At 35.5% G+C, this 14362-nt stretch overlaps 1 protein-coding gene across 1 annotated transcript in view; it reads left to right on the top strand.

Annotated features, from left to right (window-relative positions):
* The window catches only part of LOC101017895 (dynein heavy chain 14, axonemal), a 294249-nt gene that overhangs the window by 45644 nt on the left and 234243 nt on the right, over positions 1 to 14362 (top strand). Inside the window, exon 7 of the mRNA XM_031655372.1 lies at positions 2221 to 2436. Within this exon, the coding sequence (XP_031511232.1) occupies positions 2221 to 2436 (216 nt within the window). The remainder of the gene's footprint in view (positions 1 to 2220; positions 2437 to 14362) is intronic.

Raw genomic sequence — 14362 nt, 5'->3', positions numbered from 1 at the left:
TTGTTTATTTCTAGAATTTTGCATTTAATATTTTTGGACTGCAGTTAACCACAGGTAAATGCAACTGCAGAATGTGAAACTATAGAAAAGGGAGGATTACAGTATATTTGGAGATACAATCTTTAAAGAGGTGATTAAGTTAAAATGAGGCTATTACAGCAGGCCCTAATCCAATTTGACTTGTGTACTTATAAGAAACGGAAATTTACAAACACAAAGAGACATCAGAGGTGTGTGTATGCACAGAGAAAAGACCACATGAAGACACAGTGAGAAGGCAGTTATCGGCAAGTCAAGGAGTGAGGCCTTTGAAGAAATCAAACCTGCTATCAACTTGATCTTAGACTTTTACTCTTCAGAATTGTGAGAAAATAAATTTGTTGTTTAAGTTACCCAGGCTGTGGTATTTTGTTGTGGCAGCCCTAGCAAACACTTAACTACCAATCTGGTAGAACTGATACCAACTTAACTTCAATAGCAGACATTAATTCTGCTCCTTCCCAGCTCTGTTCCCTGCTTTATGTTGTTACAAACTGTATCTTTACATATTGTGTACCCATTAATATAGATGCATCATTATGTTTTATGCATTTTTTAATTATATAGGAAAAAAGAGGAGTTACAAATTAAAAATTAAATAATAGTGGCTTTTATATTTACCTTAACTGTAGATGTTTATTTCTTCCTGTGAGTCTGAGTTTTTGTTTATTGTTTTTTTCATTTGAGCCTGAAGCATTTATCCCTTTATCCATTCCTTCAGCATTTTCAGTAGGGCAGGTTTCCCAGGGATGATTTATTTAGCTTCTGTTTATCTGAGAATGCCTTAGTTTGTCCCTCACTTTCATAGGATGGTTTAGCTGCATACAGAATTCTTGGTTGACAGTTTTGGTTTTTGGTTTGTTTGTTTTAGCACTTTGTATCATCCCATGCCTTCTGGCCTTTGTACTTTCTGATGAGAATTGACTTTTAATTTTGCTGAGGATCCCTTGTATTGCCTCTCTCCTGCTACTTTAAAGATTTTGCCTTTGTACATTAATAGTTTGATTATAATGTGTGGATATCTTTGTGTTTATTTTTCTTGGTGTTTCATGAGTTCTTGGATTTGTATTTTATATCTTTCATTAATTGAAAAATGTATTTCTACCAACATTTTTTCTACTTTTTCTCTCTTTTCTTCTTCTGGAATTCCCATAATGTATAGATTGATATGTTTTATGGTTTTCCATAGGTCTCTTGGACTCTATTTTATTTATTTTTCTTCTCTTGAAATGGGTAATTTCAGCTTCCTTATCTTCATGTTTGCTCATTCTTTTTTCTATCTGCTCAAATCTGCTATTGAATGCCACTGTTGATTTTTTATTTCAACTATTTTATTTTTCAGCTCTATAAACTCTATTTGGTTCCCTTTTATTATTTCTATCTCCTTAATGGTAGTTCCTACTTGTTCTTACACTGCTTTCCAGTTTCCTCACACTTGCTCTGTGCTGGGGTAGTTTTTGACTGATTAGCTGTGCCTGCTCTGAGCCTAGTGATCAAGCTAAGATGAAAGTTTCAATTCATCTCAGGTCTTTCTGCATACATCTTGATGCATATGGCTTTCAGAATTCCCCTATATGAATATCTAAATTTCCCAAAGATTTTACCCAGGCTTCTCCCTGAGGCCTTATATGGTCTGTCATATGTTTCTAGCTGTCATCTCTTGCCCTAGGCTTCCACAGGTCTGTAATCTCTCTGAAGAAGTGCCTGCCAATTTTTCTGCCTGACATCTGAGATACGTAAAACAAGACCAGATATTCTGGCAAGACAGGTTAAAATATTGCAAATAAGGTTTATTTCAGGGCCAATTCTGACCTTAAGCTTAAAAGTGTTTTCTACTGTCTTTCACTTCTATACTCAACCCAGTCCCCAGACATGTTACATGCCAGTTTATATACTGTGTTCCTGGATTAGACACAGATTTTTTCCCATTTTTTCTGGTGGTACTGTTTGTAGTATTACAGTTTTTTTAAAAGAATGATTTGTATATTATGGCTAATTTTAACAAGTCAATATTTACTGTTCCTTGCAAATTGCTACCTTTATATAAAGTCTTTTTTTTTTTTTTTTTTTTTTGGTGTGAAGGATTTCTCCTGTAACCTTTTAATTCTTATTAGAATGCAAATAAACTAAATAATTGTTCTATAGTTAGTGTCTTTAAAAACTACACTGAATTTTTCTCAGATTTCAGGAAGAAAAGGAAAAGTAGACATTTGTGTTTTAAATCCAAAGTGTATCACTCTCAGTGAACTATATGGACAACTGGATCCTAATACTATGGAATGGACTGATGGATTATTATCAGCAACAATTCGAAGTTATGTATCTTTTAACACACCAAAGAACTCAAAGAAAGACATTGATCTCAGACTAAAGTCAAGAATCTCAGATTTATCCAATGTAAGTTTAGTGTTGAATTAATATTTTTATTTAACTAATGTGGATTATTTAATTGCTTATCCAAAGACTGATGTTAAAACATTAGATATCTAGTAGTGTAACAGTAAATTTTAAAATGTTATGAACAGTTTTTATAAAGAGAAAAATTGTAAGTTATTAAAAAATGGAAAATCTCCCATTGAATTTTAAAATGGTCAGTAAATGAAAGAATGAAGTTAAAGAAATTTGCTTTTAAAGGAGCAAAAAGTGAATTAAGTTTGAATGGAAAATGATCTAGTGATTCCAGCACCTCCAAAATACCTTACAAACTAACGAGACTAAAAAACCCTTTGTTAGAAAAGCGAATGAAGTATTTGATAGAAAATTCATCACAGAATAAATACAAATGGCAAAAAGGAAAATTTTTATTCTCATTAGCATTAACTAGAGATTACTGGTCAATTTCATTAGATAAAACACATTAACAAAGAGATGATGTTTAAAACCAAACAGAGAAGCCAGGTGTGGTGGCATAAACCTGTAATCTCAGTTCCTCTGGAGGCTGAGGCAGTAGGGTCACTTAAGCCTGGCAGTTCAAGACCAGCCTGGTCGATATCACAAGACTCCATCTCAAAGAATAAGAATAAATATTAAAACTAAATAGATTAATAAAGATTTTTAAAATGGGAAAACAATATTTCACATTTACTAGATTGTGAAGTAGAAATTCATATGTGTCTGGAGATAATATTGGGAATATGTATTGAGATTTAAAAACAGACATTCCTTAATATGAAGGAAATAAAATTGTATTGGGTTGTTGCTATTTTTATATTGGTATGAGAATCCTTTCTACTTTAAAAAGTAATCATTTATCTGTCATATGTGCTACACATATTTTCTCCAATCTATGAAAATGTTTATCAGTATATTCTTTGATAGATTATAACTTTTCAATCACACCCTGAAAAGGTTATTCTTAGTCTAAGATTATTATGGTAAATTGATAGTTGCATAATAACAAACATATAGTAAACCTATTTAAACCTTTGATCTGTGTGTAATTTATTTTAGTGTAAGTGATTTTTTCCCAAATGGAAAATTTTTCTGACACAATTGAGTAACTCATCTTTTTCCCACTAACATAAAATGATACTAGATACTTATATTTGGGTCTGTTTCTGCATTCTTTACTCTACCTGCCTGTGGCCAGCAAAAAAAAACCAATTTTAATTATACTGACTTTATTATAGGTTTTACTATCTAGAATAATAGTCTGTCTTTATCAGTCTTCTTTTTCAAGATTTATTTCATAGTTGTTCTGCAACTTATGTTTGTTTCCCCTTTGCAAGAAATGCTTGAGTTTTTTTTAAGTTCTCAGGTAGTGGAATCTTTATGTTGTTGCTGATTTTATTATTTTATTGTCTTTTATTGCATTGTAATTAGAGAATATTGTCTCTGATGTTTGTCTTATTTTTAGGATAGTTTAGCATTTGCTTAATAATATGAAATAATATTTGCATTTTTATAGGCAGGTTTATTCCATTTACATTATTGGTTGTAACATATGTTTGGGCTTATTGTTGTCATTTGTTTTATATTATGATTCTTTTTAATTATCCAGTGTGTATTTTCTTTGCTTTGATTTCTTTATTCCCTCTGATAATTTGGAAGATCCATAGTTTATTTAATTCTCCTTGGTGTTACTTTTATAGCTATGGTTTTATATAATACCATTAATTTTCCATTTAGATGGTATCTATGACACTTTTATCATGTCTGTAATCATGAAATTAGTATACTTTTCCTTGTTCCCACTTCCTTTTTGATTTTTCTACCACCTGATTTGGGCAAATTATATTGTTATTACTTTATTCTTACTTTTGCTCATTGTTTTAACTATAAATTGGCTTATGATTATATTATTTCACTTTTCAGTTTTAAATAATTACTTGGAATCACCAGCACCCTGCTTTTAGATGAAAATATTGACATAAGCAAATGACTTCTCACCTTTTTTTCACATCTGACTTTTATTAGTTACACTGTTGTATCATTGTGACAGATTATATCTGCATTCTTCACAATAGCCATGTTTTTGGAAATAAAGACTCATTAATATAGAAATGATAATTCTTCATGTATTGAGCTATAAATGCAATGCAGTTTTAATCAAAATTTTCAGATTTTGTCAAAACAGCCTTGTTAAGATACAATTCACATGTTACAAAATTCACACATTCAAAATATACAATTCAACAGATTTTTAGTATATTCCCAGAGCTGAACAACCATCACCATGACCTAATTTTAGAACATTCTCATTAACTCAAAAGTAAACATTCTAATCACTGACATTCACTGCCCATTCCCAAATCACCATCTTCTCCCGCCTCCCCAACACCAGCCTTAGGAAACCATTAATCTACTTTCTATCTGTATAGATTTTTTATTCTGGACATTTCATATAAATTAAGTTATATAATATGTAGTCTTTGCGATTAGCTTCTTTGACATAGCATAGTGTTTTCAGGGTGGGCCTATGGTACATTATATAACAGTGCTTCATTCCTTTTTATTGCCGAATAATATTCCATTGTGCTGATACAACTAATATTTTGTTTATCCTTCAGTTGATGGACACATGGGTGGTTTCTATTTTTTGCCATTATAAATAGTGTTGTTATGATCATTTGCATACCAGTTATTGTATGAATGTAGGCTTTCATTTCTTATATATATACAGATTAGAGTAGAATTACTGGGTCACATGGTCACTTTATGCTTAACATTTTGAGGAATTGCCAAACTATTTTTTATAGAGGCTGCCTTCTCCCATTTCTCTACAGCCTCAAAACAATTGTGACTGTCTATTTTTTAATTATAGTCAGTTAGTGGTTGTGCAGTGGTAAGTCATATCCTTTAGTGTGTGTTTGATTTGCATTTTCATGATGGCTAATGATGTTGAGTGTATTTTTATGTTGCTGTTGGCCATTTGTATATTTCCTTTGGAGAATGTCTCTTCAGGGCCTTGTCTATTTTCAATTGCTTACTTACCCTTTAATTATTGAGTTTTAAGAGTTATTTTTCAATACACATCCCTATTCAGATATATGATTTGCAAATATTTTCTCTCATTCTGTAGGTCATCATTACTTTCTTTGATGGAATTTTTTACAGGACAAAAGTCTTTAACTTTTTTCTTTTTTAATCATTTGTCTTAATATCATATCATTAAAAAGCTTGCATAACTGACAGTCACAAAAATTTATTTCTATGTTTTATTTTAGGAGTTTTATTGTTTCAACTAATATGTAGGTCTTTGGTCCATTTTGAGTCAATTTTTCTGTGGGGTGTAAATCAGGGACCCCCTCATTCTTTTGTATGTGGATATCCAGGTGTTCCAGCAATATTTGTTGAAAAGACTGTTCTTTCCCTCCATCAAATTATCTTGACACCCTTGTAAAAAAAATCAGTTGATCATAAATGTAAGGATTTATTTCTGGATTTTCTGTTCTGTACCATTGATCTATGTCTGTGTTTCTGTAAATACTACGCTTGATTGCTATAGCTTTGTGGTAAGTTTTGAAATAGGGAAGTGAGATGATTTTTTTTTAAGACCTTGACAAACTGTTTCCAAAATTTATGTGGAACATACATGGTCCATGACACTCCTGAATAAGAGAAAGGATTAGGGTGCTAAGACATACCACATATCAAAAAGTATTATAAAATTAGAATAAAACAATGTGATATTGTTGCAGAAAAAGATGGCAATTATAAAATAATATGTGCCTATGACATAATGTGAAAATATGCAGAGAAAAAGTTGACAGAATTTAATGGAGAAATAGACAACTGTGCAATCATAGATTTTATTACATCTTTCTCAGCAACTGAGAAGCAATATGGCACAGTGGCTGTGATAAAATTCTTCGTACTAATAATTTTGAGTTAGAAATTGAAATAGAAAAAATTATACTAGAAGTGGTACAAATCTATAAAATACAGTTCGATAAATGTAGAAGAAAGGAGCTTGTCCTATGGAGAGTGGGGCAGGGAAACCTATATAATTGAGAAAACTTGAATAAATGAAAGATGCACCACATTCCCATATGGAAGACTTCCATCATAAAAATACCAATCCCTACCAAATTAATGTATACAATAATATCTTTCTAACCAAAATCCCAGTGTTTTTTTAAAAAAAACTGACAAATAAGGGAGGCAGAGCAACATGGCCAAATAGAAGCCTCCATAGATCATCCCCACTTGCCCACAGGAACACAAAATTTAAGAAATATCTACACAAAAATTCACCTTCATAAGAACCAAAAATGAGGTATGTGACTGTAGTACCTGGCTTTAATTTCGTATCACTGAAAAAGGCACTGAAGAGGGTAAGAGAGACAGTCTTGAATTGCCAGTGTCATTGGTCTGCCATCCCCTGGCAGCAGCCGTGTGGTATGGAGAAAAAATCTGTGCACTTGGGAGAGGGAGAGCATAGTGACTATAGGATTTTGCATTGGAACTCAGTGCCGCCAGCACCTGACAGAATTCAGCCAATGCCCATGAAAGGTGTACTGAGACTTGCCCTAGCCAGAGGGGGATAGGTCAGGACTTGAATTTCAGCAAGCCTTGTCACTGTAGGCTAAAGGACTCTGATGTCCTAAATTAACTCGACAGGCAGTGTAGGCCATAAAGGACTGCAACTCCTAGGCAAGACCTAGTGCTATGATGGGCTTAGAGCCAGTGGACTTGGGGGGGCATGAAACCTAGTGAGACACCAACTGGGGTGGCAAAGGGAGTGCCTGCACCACACCTTCCCCAACCCCAGGCTGTGCAGCTCACAGCTCCAAATGTGATTCCTTCATTGCACTTGAGAAGAGTAGGAAGAGTAAGGAGAACTTGGTCTTGCAACTTGAATACCAGCTCAGTCACAGTAGGGTAGGGCACCAGGCAGAGTTGTGAGGCCCTAACTCCTGGATGACATATGTAGGCACACCCTGGGACAGAAGAGAACCCACTGCCTTGAAGGCAAGACCCAGTCCTGGCAGGATTCATTACTTACTGACTAAAGATCCCTTGGACCCTAAATAAAGAACAGCAGTAGAAAAAAGAAGCTAAAAAATTTTTAAAATATATAAAAATACCAAATAAATAACCTAGTGATATATCTTAAAGAACTAGAAAGGCAAGAGTGAACCAAACCCAAAATTGATAGAAGTAATAAAGATCAGAGCAGAAATAAATAAAATTGGACTGAAGGAAACTATAAAAAAGATCAACAAAATGAAAAGTTGATTTTTTGAAAAGAGAATGGACATTTACTCTAAGAAAAAAAGAGGACCCAAATATTTAAAATCAGAGATGAAAAAGAAGACACAACAATCAATACTGCAGAAATTCAAAGGATCATTAGAGGCTACCATGTGCAACTATATGCCAGTCAGTTGGAAACCCTAGAAAAAATGGATAAATTCCTATACACAGACAATCTACCAAAACTGGATCATGACAAAACCTGAACAGACCAAAAACAAGTAAAATTATCAACGCCATAATATAAAGTCTCCTAGCAAAGAGAACCCCAAGAACTGATTACTTCACTGCTGAGTTTTATCAAACATTTAAAGAACTAATACCAGTCCTACTCAAACTATTCCAAAAAATATAGGAAGAAGGAATGCTTCCAAACTCTAAGGCCAGTATCACCCTAATACTAAAAGCAGACAAAGACACATCAAAAAAGAAGAGTACAGGCCCATATCCCTGGTGAAAATTGATGCAAAAACCCTCAATAAAATATTTGCAAAACTAACTCAACAACACATAAAGAAGATCACTCATCATGACCAAGTGGAATTTATCCCAGGGATGCAAGAATGGTTCTACATATGCAAATCAATCAGTGTCATACTGATTGATTCTGATACATCACATCAACAGAATGAAAGACAAAAAACATATGATCATTTCAATTGATGCTGAAAAAGGATTTGATACCATTCAATATCACTTTATCATAAAAACTGTCTAAATACTGGAACATACTCCAACACAATAAAAGCCACGTATGACAGACCCACAGCTAGTATCACACTGAATGGGGAAAAACTGAAAGCTTTTTCTCTAAGATCTGGAATAAGAAAAAGATGCCCTTTTCTACCACTGTTATTCAACCACTGTTATTCACTGTTATTCAGCTCCTATCTAGAGCAATCAGACAAGTGAAGGAAATAAAGCCCCTCCAACTTGGAAAGAAAGAAGTTAAGTTATTTTTGTTTGTAGATGATATTATCTTATACTTGGAAAAACTTAAAGACTCCATCAAAAACTATGAAAACTGATAAACAATATCACTAAAGTTGTGGGATAAGATCCGTACACTAAAATCAGTAGCATCTCTACATGCCAACAGTGAATAATCTGAAAAAAAAATTCAAAAGTTAATACCATTTGTAATAGCCACACATGAAATTAAATACCAAGGAATTAATTTAACCAAAGGAGTGAAAGATTTTTACAATGAAGCCTATGAAACATTGATGAAAGAATCAAATAGGACACAAAAATGGAAAGATATTCCATGTTTATGGATTGAAGGAACCAATATTGTTACAATGTCAGTACTACCCAAAGCAATCTACACATTCATTACAGTCTCTATTAAAATAGCAATGACATTATATACAGAAATAGAAAAAATAATTCTAAAATTTATATGGAGCTACAAAAGACCCAGAATAGCCAAAGCTATCCTGAGCAAAAAGAACAAAACTGGAAGAATCACATTACCTGACTTAAATTATACCACAGAGCTATAGTAGCCGAAACAGCATGGTACTGGCATAGAAACAGACATTGACTAGTGCAATAGAATAGAAAACCTAAAAACAAATTCATATAGAACTATAGTGAACTCATTTTGATAAAGGCACCAACAGCATACTTGGGAAAAGACATTCACTTCCATAAATTTTGCTGAGAAAACTAGATATCTATATGCAGAAAAATGAAACTATACATTTGTATACTTGCCATACACAAAAATCAAATAAAAAGGGATTAAAGACTTAAATCTAAGCTCTCAACCTATGAAACTAGTAAAAGAAAACATTGGGAAACTCTCCAGAATATTGGACTGGCAAAGATTTCTTGAATATTCCACAAGCACAGAAAACCAAAGAAAAAAAAATAGATCACATCAAGTTAAAAAGCTTTTGCACAGCAAAGGAAACAATTAACAAAGTAAAGAAACAACACACTGAATGGGAGAAAATATTTGCAAACTATCCATCTGACATGGAATTAGTAATCAAGATATATAAGGAGCTCAAACAACTCTGTAGGAAAAAAATCTAATTATCTAATTTAAAAATGGGCAAACGATCTGAATAGACATTTCTCAAAAGAAGACATACAAACGGCAAACAGGTATTTTAAAAGGTGCTCAAGAGGGCGGAGCAAGATGGCCGAATAGGAACAGCTCCAGTCTCCAACTCCCAGCGCCAGCGACACAGAAGACCGGTGATTTCTGCATTTTCAACTGAGACTCCACCTCTGGGGACAGGGCACAGCTACACAACAACAACAACAACAACAACAAAGCAGCAGAAAACTGCAGACGCAAACGACTCTGTCTGACAGCTTTGAAGAGAGCAGTGGATCTCCCAACACGGAGGCTGAGATCTGAGAACGGACAGACTGCCTGCTCAAGTGGGTCCCTGACCCCTGAGTAGCCTAACTGGGAGACATCCCCCACTAGGGGCAGTCTGACACCCCACACCTCACAGGGTGGAGTATACCCCTGAGAGGAAGCTTCCAAAGCAAGAATCAGACAGGTACACTCGCTGTTCAGAAATATTCTATCTTCTGCAGCCTCTGCTGCTGATACCCAGGCAAACAGGGTCTGGAGTGGAACTCAAGCAATCTCCAACAGACCTACAGCTGAGGGTCCTGACTGTTAGAAGGAAAACTATCAAACAGGAAGGACACCTACACCAAAACCCCATCAGTACATCACCATCATCAAAGACCAGAGGCAGATAAAACCACAAAGATGGGGAAAAAGCAGGGCAGAAAAGCTGGAAATTCAAAAAATAAGAGCACATCTCCCCCGGCAAAGGAGCGCAGCTCATCGCCAGCAACGGATCAAAGCTGGACGGAGAATGACTTTGACGAGATGAGAGAAGAAGGCTTCAGTCCATCAAATTTCTCAGAGCTAAAGGAGGAATTACGTACCCAGCGCAAAGAAACTAAAAATCTTGAAAAAAAAGTGGAAGAATTGACGGCTAGACTAATTAATGCAGAGAAGGTCATAAACGAAATGAAAGAGATGAAAACCATGACACGAGAAATACGTGACAAATGCGCAAGCTTCAGTAACCGACTCGATCAACTGGAAGAAAGAGTATCAGCGATTGAGGATCAAATGAATGAAATGAAGCGAGAAGAGAAACCAAAAGAAAAAAGAAGAAAAAGAAATGAACAAAGCCTGCAAGAAGTATGGGATTATGTAAAAAGACCAAATCTCCGTCTGATTGGGGTGCCTGAAAGTGAGGGGGAAAATGGAACCAAGTTGGAAAACACTCTTCAGGATATCATCCAGGAGAACTTCCCCAACCTAGTAGGGCAGGCCAACATTCAAATCCAGGAAATACAGAGAACGCCACAAAGATACTCCTCGAGAAGAGCAACTCCAAGACACATAATTGCCAGATTCACCAAAGTTGAAATGAAGGAAAAAATCTTAAGGGCAGCCAGAGAGAAAGGTCGGGTTACCCACAAAGGGAAGCCCATCAGACTAACAGCAGATCTCTCGGCAGAAACTCTACAAGCCAGAAGAGAGTGGGGGCCAATATTCAACATTCTTAAAGAAAAGAATTTTAAACCCAGAATTTCATATCCAGCCAAACTAAGTTTCATAAGTGAAGGAGAAATAAAGTCCTTTACAGATAAGCAAATGCTTAGAGATTTTGTCACCACTAGGCCTGCCTTACAAGAGACCCTGAAGGAAGCACTCAACATGGAAAGGAACAACCGGTACCAGCCATTGCAAAAACATGCCAAAATGTAAAGACCATTTAGGCTAGGAAGAAACTGCATCAACTAACGAGCAAAATAACCAGTTAATATCATAATGGCAGGATCAAGTTCACACATAACAATATTAACCTTAAGTGTAAATGGACTAAATGCTCCAATTAAAAGACACAGACTGGCAAACTGGATAAAGAGTCAAGACCCATCAGTCTGCTGTGTTCAGGAGACCCATCTCACACGCAGAGACATACATAGGCTCAAAATAAAGGGATGGAGGAAGATTTACCAAGCAAATGGAGAACAAAAAAAAGCAGGGGTTGCAATACTAGTCTCTGATAAAATAGACTTTAAGCCATCAAAGATCAAAAGAGACAAAGAAGGCCATTACATAATGGTAAAGGGATCAATTCAACAGGAAGAGATAACTATCCTAAATATATATGCACCCAATACAGGAGCACCCAGATTCATAAAGCAAGTCCTTAGAGACTTACAAAGAGACTTAGACTCCCATACAATAATAATGGGAGACTTCAACACTCCACTGTCAACATTAGACAGATCAACGAGACAGAAAGCTAACAAGGATGTCCAGGAATTGAACTCATCTCTGCAGCAAGCAGACCTAATAGACATCTATAGAACTCTCCACCCCAAATCAACAGAATATACATTCTTCTCAGCACCACATCGTACTTACTCCAAAATTGACCATATAATTGGAAGTAAAGCACTCCTCAGCAAATGTACAAGAACAGAAATTATAACAAACTGTCTCTCAGACCACAGTGCAATCAAACTAGAACTCAGGACTAAGAAACTCAATCAAAACCGCTCAACTACATGGAAACTGAACAACCTGCTCCTGAATGACTACTGGGTACATAACGAAATGAAGGCAGAAATAAAGACGTTCTTTGAAACCAATGAGAACAAAGATACAACATACCAGAATCTCTGGGACACATTTAAAGCAGTGTGCAGAGGGAAATTTATAGCACTAAATGCCCACAAGAGAAAGCAGGAAAGATCAAAAATTGACACTCTAACATCGCAATTAAAAGAACTAGAGAAGCAAGAGCAAACACATTCCAAAGCTAGCAGAAGGCAAGAAATAACTAAGATCAGAGCAGAACTGAAGGAGATAGAGACACAAAAAACCCTCCAAAAAATCAATGAATCCAGGAGTTGGTTTTTTGAAAAGATCAACAAAATTGACAGACCACTAGCAAGACTAATAAAGAAGAAAAGAGAGAAGAATCAAATCGACGCAATTAAAAATGATAAAGGGGATATCACCACCGACCCCACAGAAATACAAACTACCATCAGAGAATACTATAAACACCTCTACGCAAATAAACTGGAAAACCTAGAAGAAATGGATAATTTCCTGGACACTTACACTCTTCCAAGACTAAACCAGGAAGAAGTTGAATCCCTGAATAGGCCAATAGTAGGCTCTGAAATTGAGGCAATAATTAATAGCCTACCAACCAAAAAAAGTCCAGGACCAGATGGATTCACAGCTGAATTCTACCAGAGGTATAAGGAGGAGTTGGTACCATTCCTTCTGAAACTATTCCAATCAATAGAAAAAGAGGGAATCCTCCCTAACTCATTTTATGAGGCCAACATCATCCTGATACCAAAGCCTGGCAGAGACACAACAAAAAAAGAGAATTTTAGACCAATATCCCTGATGAACATCGATGCAAAAATCCTCAATAAAATACTGGCAAACCGGATTCAACAACACATCAAAAAGCTTATCCACCATGATCAAGTGGGCTTCATCCCTGGGATGCAAGGCTGGTTCAACATTCGCAAATCAATAAACATAATCCAGCATATAAACAGAACCAAAGACAAGAACCACATGATTATCTCAATAGATGCAGAAAAGGCTTTTGACAAAATTCAACAGCCCTTCATGCTAAAAACACTCAATAAATTCGGTATTGATGGAACGTACCTCAAAATAATAAGAGCTATTTATGACAAACCCACAGCCAATATCATACTGAATGGGCAAAAACTGGAAAAATTCCCTTTGAAAACTGGCACAAGACAGGGATGCCCTCTCTCACCACTCCTATTCAACATAGTGTTGGAAGTTCTGGCTAGGGCAATTAGGCAAGAGAAAGAAATCAGGGGTATTCAGTTAGGAAAAGAAGAAGTCAAATTGTCCCTGTTTGCAGATGACATGATTATATATTTAGAAAACCCCATTGTCTCAGCCCAAAATCTCCTTAAGCTGATAAGCAACTTCAGCAAAGTCTCAGGATACAAAATCAATGTGCAAAAATCACAAGCATTCTTATACACCAGTAACAGACAAACAGACGGTCAAATCATGAATGAACTTCCATTCACAATAGCTTCAAAGAGAATAAAATACCTAGGAATCCAACTTACAAGAGATGTAAAGGACTTCTTCAAGGAGAACTACAAACCACTGCTCAGTGAAATAAAAGACGACACAAACAAATGGAAGAACATTCCATGCTCATGGATAGGAAGAATCAATATTGTGAAAATGGCCACACTGCCCAAGGTAATTTATAGATTCAATGCTATCCCCATTAAGCTACCAATGAGTTTCTTCACAGAATTGGAAAAAACTGCTTTAAAGTTCATACAGAACCAAAAAAGACCACGCATTGTCAAGACAATCCTAAGCCAAAAGAACAAAGCTGGTGGCATCATCCTATCTGACTTTAAACTATACTACAAGGCTACAGTAACCAAAACAGCATGGTACTGGTACCAAAACAGAGATCTAGACCAATGGAACAGAACAGAGTCCTCAGAAATAATACCACACATCTACAGCCATCTGACCTTTGACAAACCTGAGAGAAACAAGAAATGGGGAAAGGATTCCCTATTTAATAAATGG

This window comes from Papio anubis, chromosome 1, assembly GCF_008728515.1.
Source record: "Papio anubis isolate 15944 chromosome 1, Panubis1.0, whole genome shotgun sequence".
Lineage (NCBI taxonomy): Eukaryota > Metazoa > Chordata > Mammalia > Primates > Cercopithecidae > Papio > Papio anubis.
This window is presented reverse-complemented; position numbering and strand designations above follow the sequence as displayed.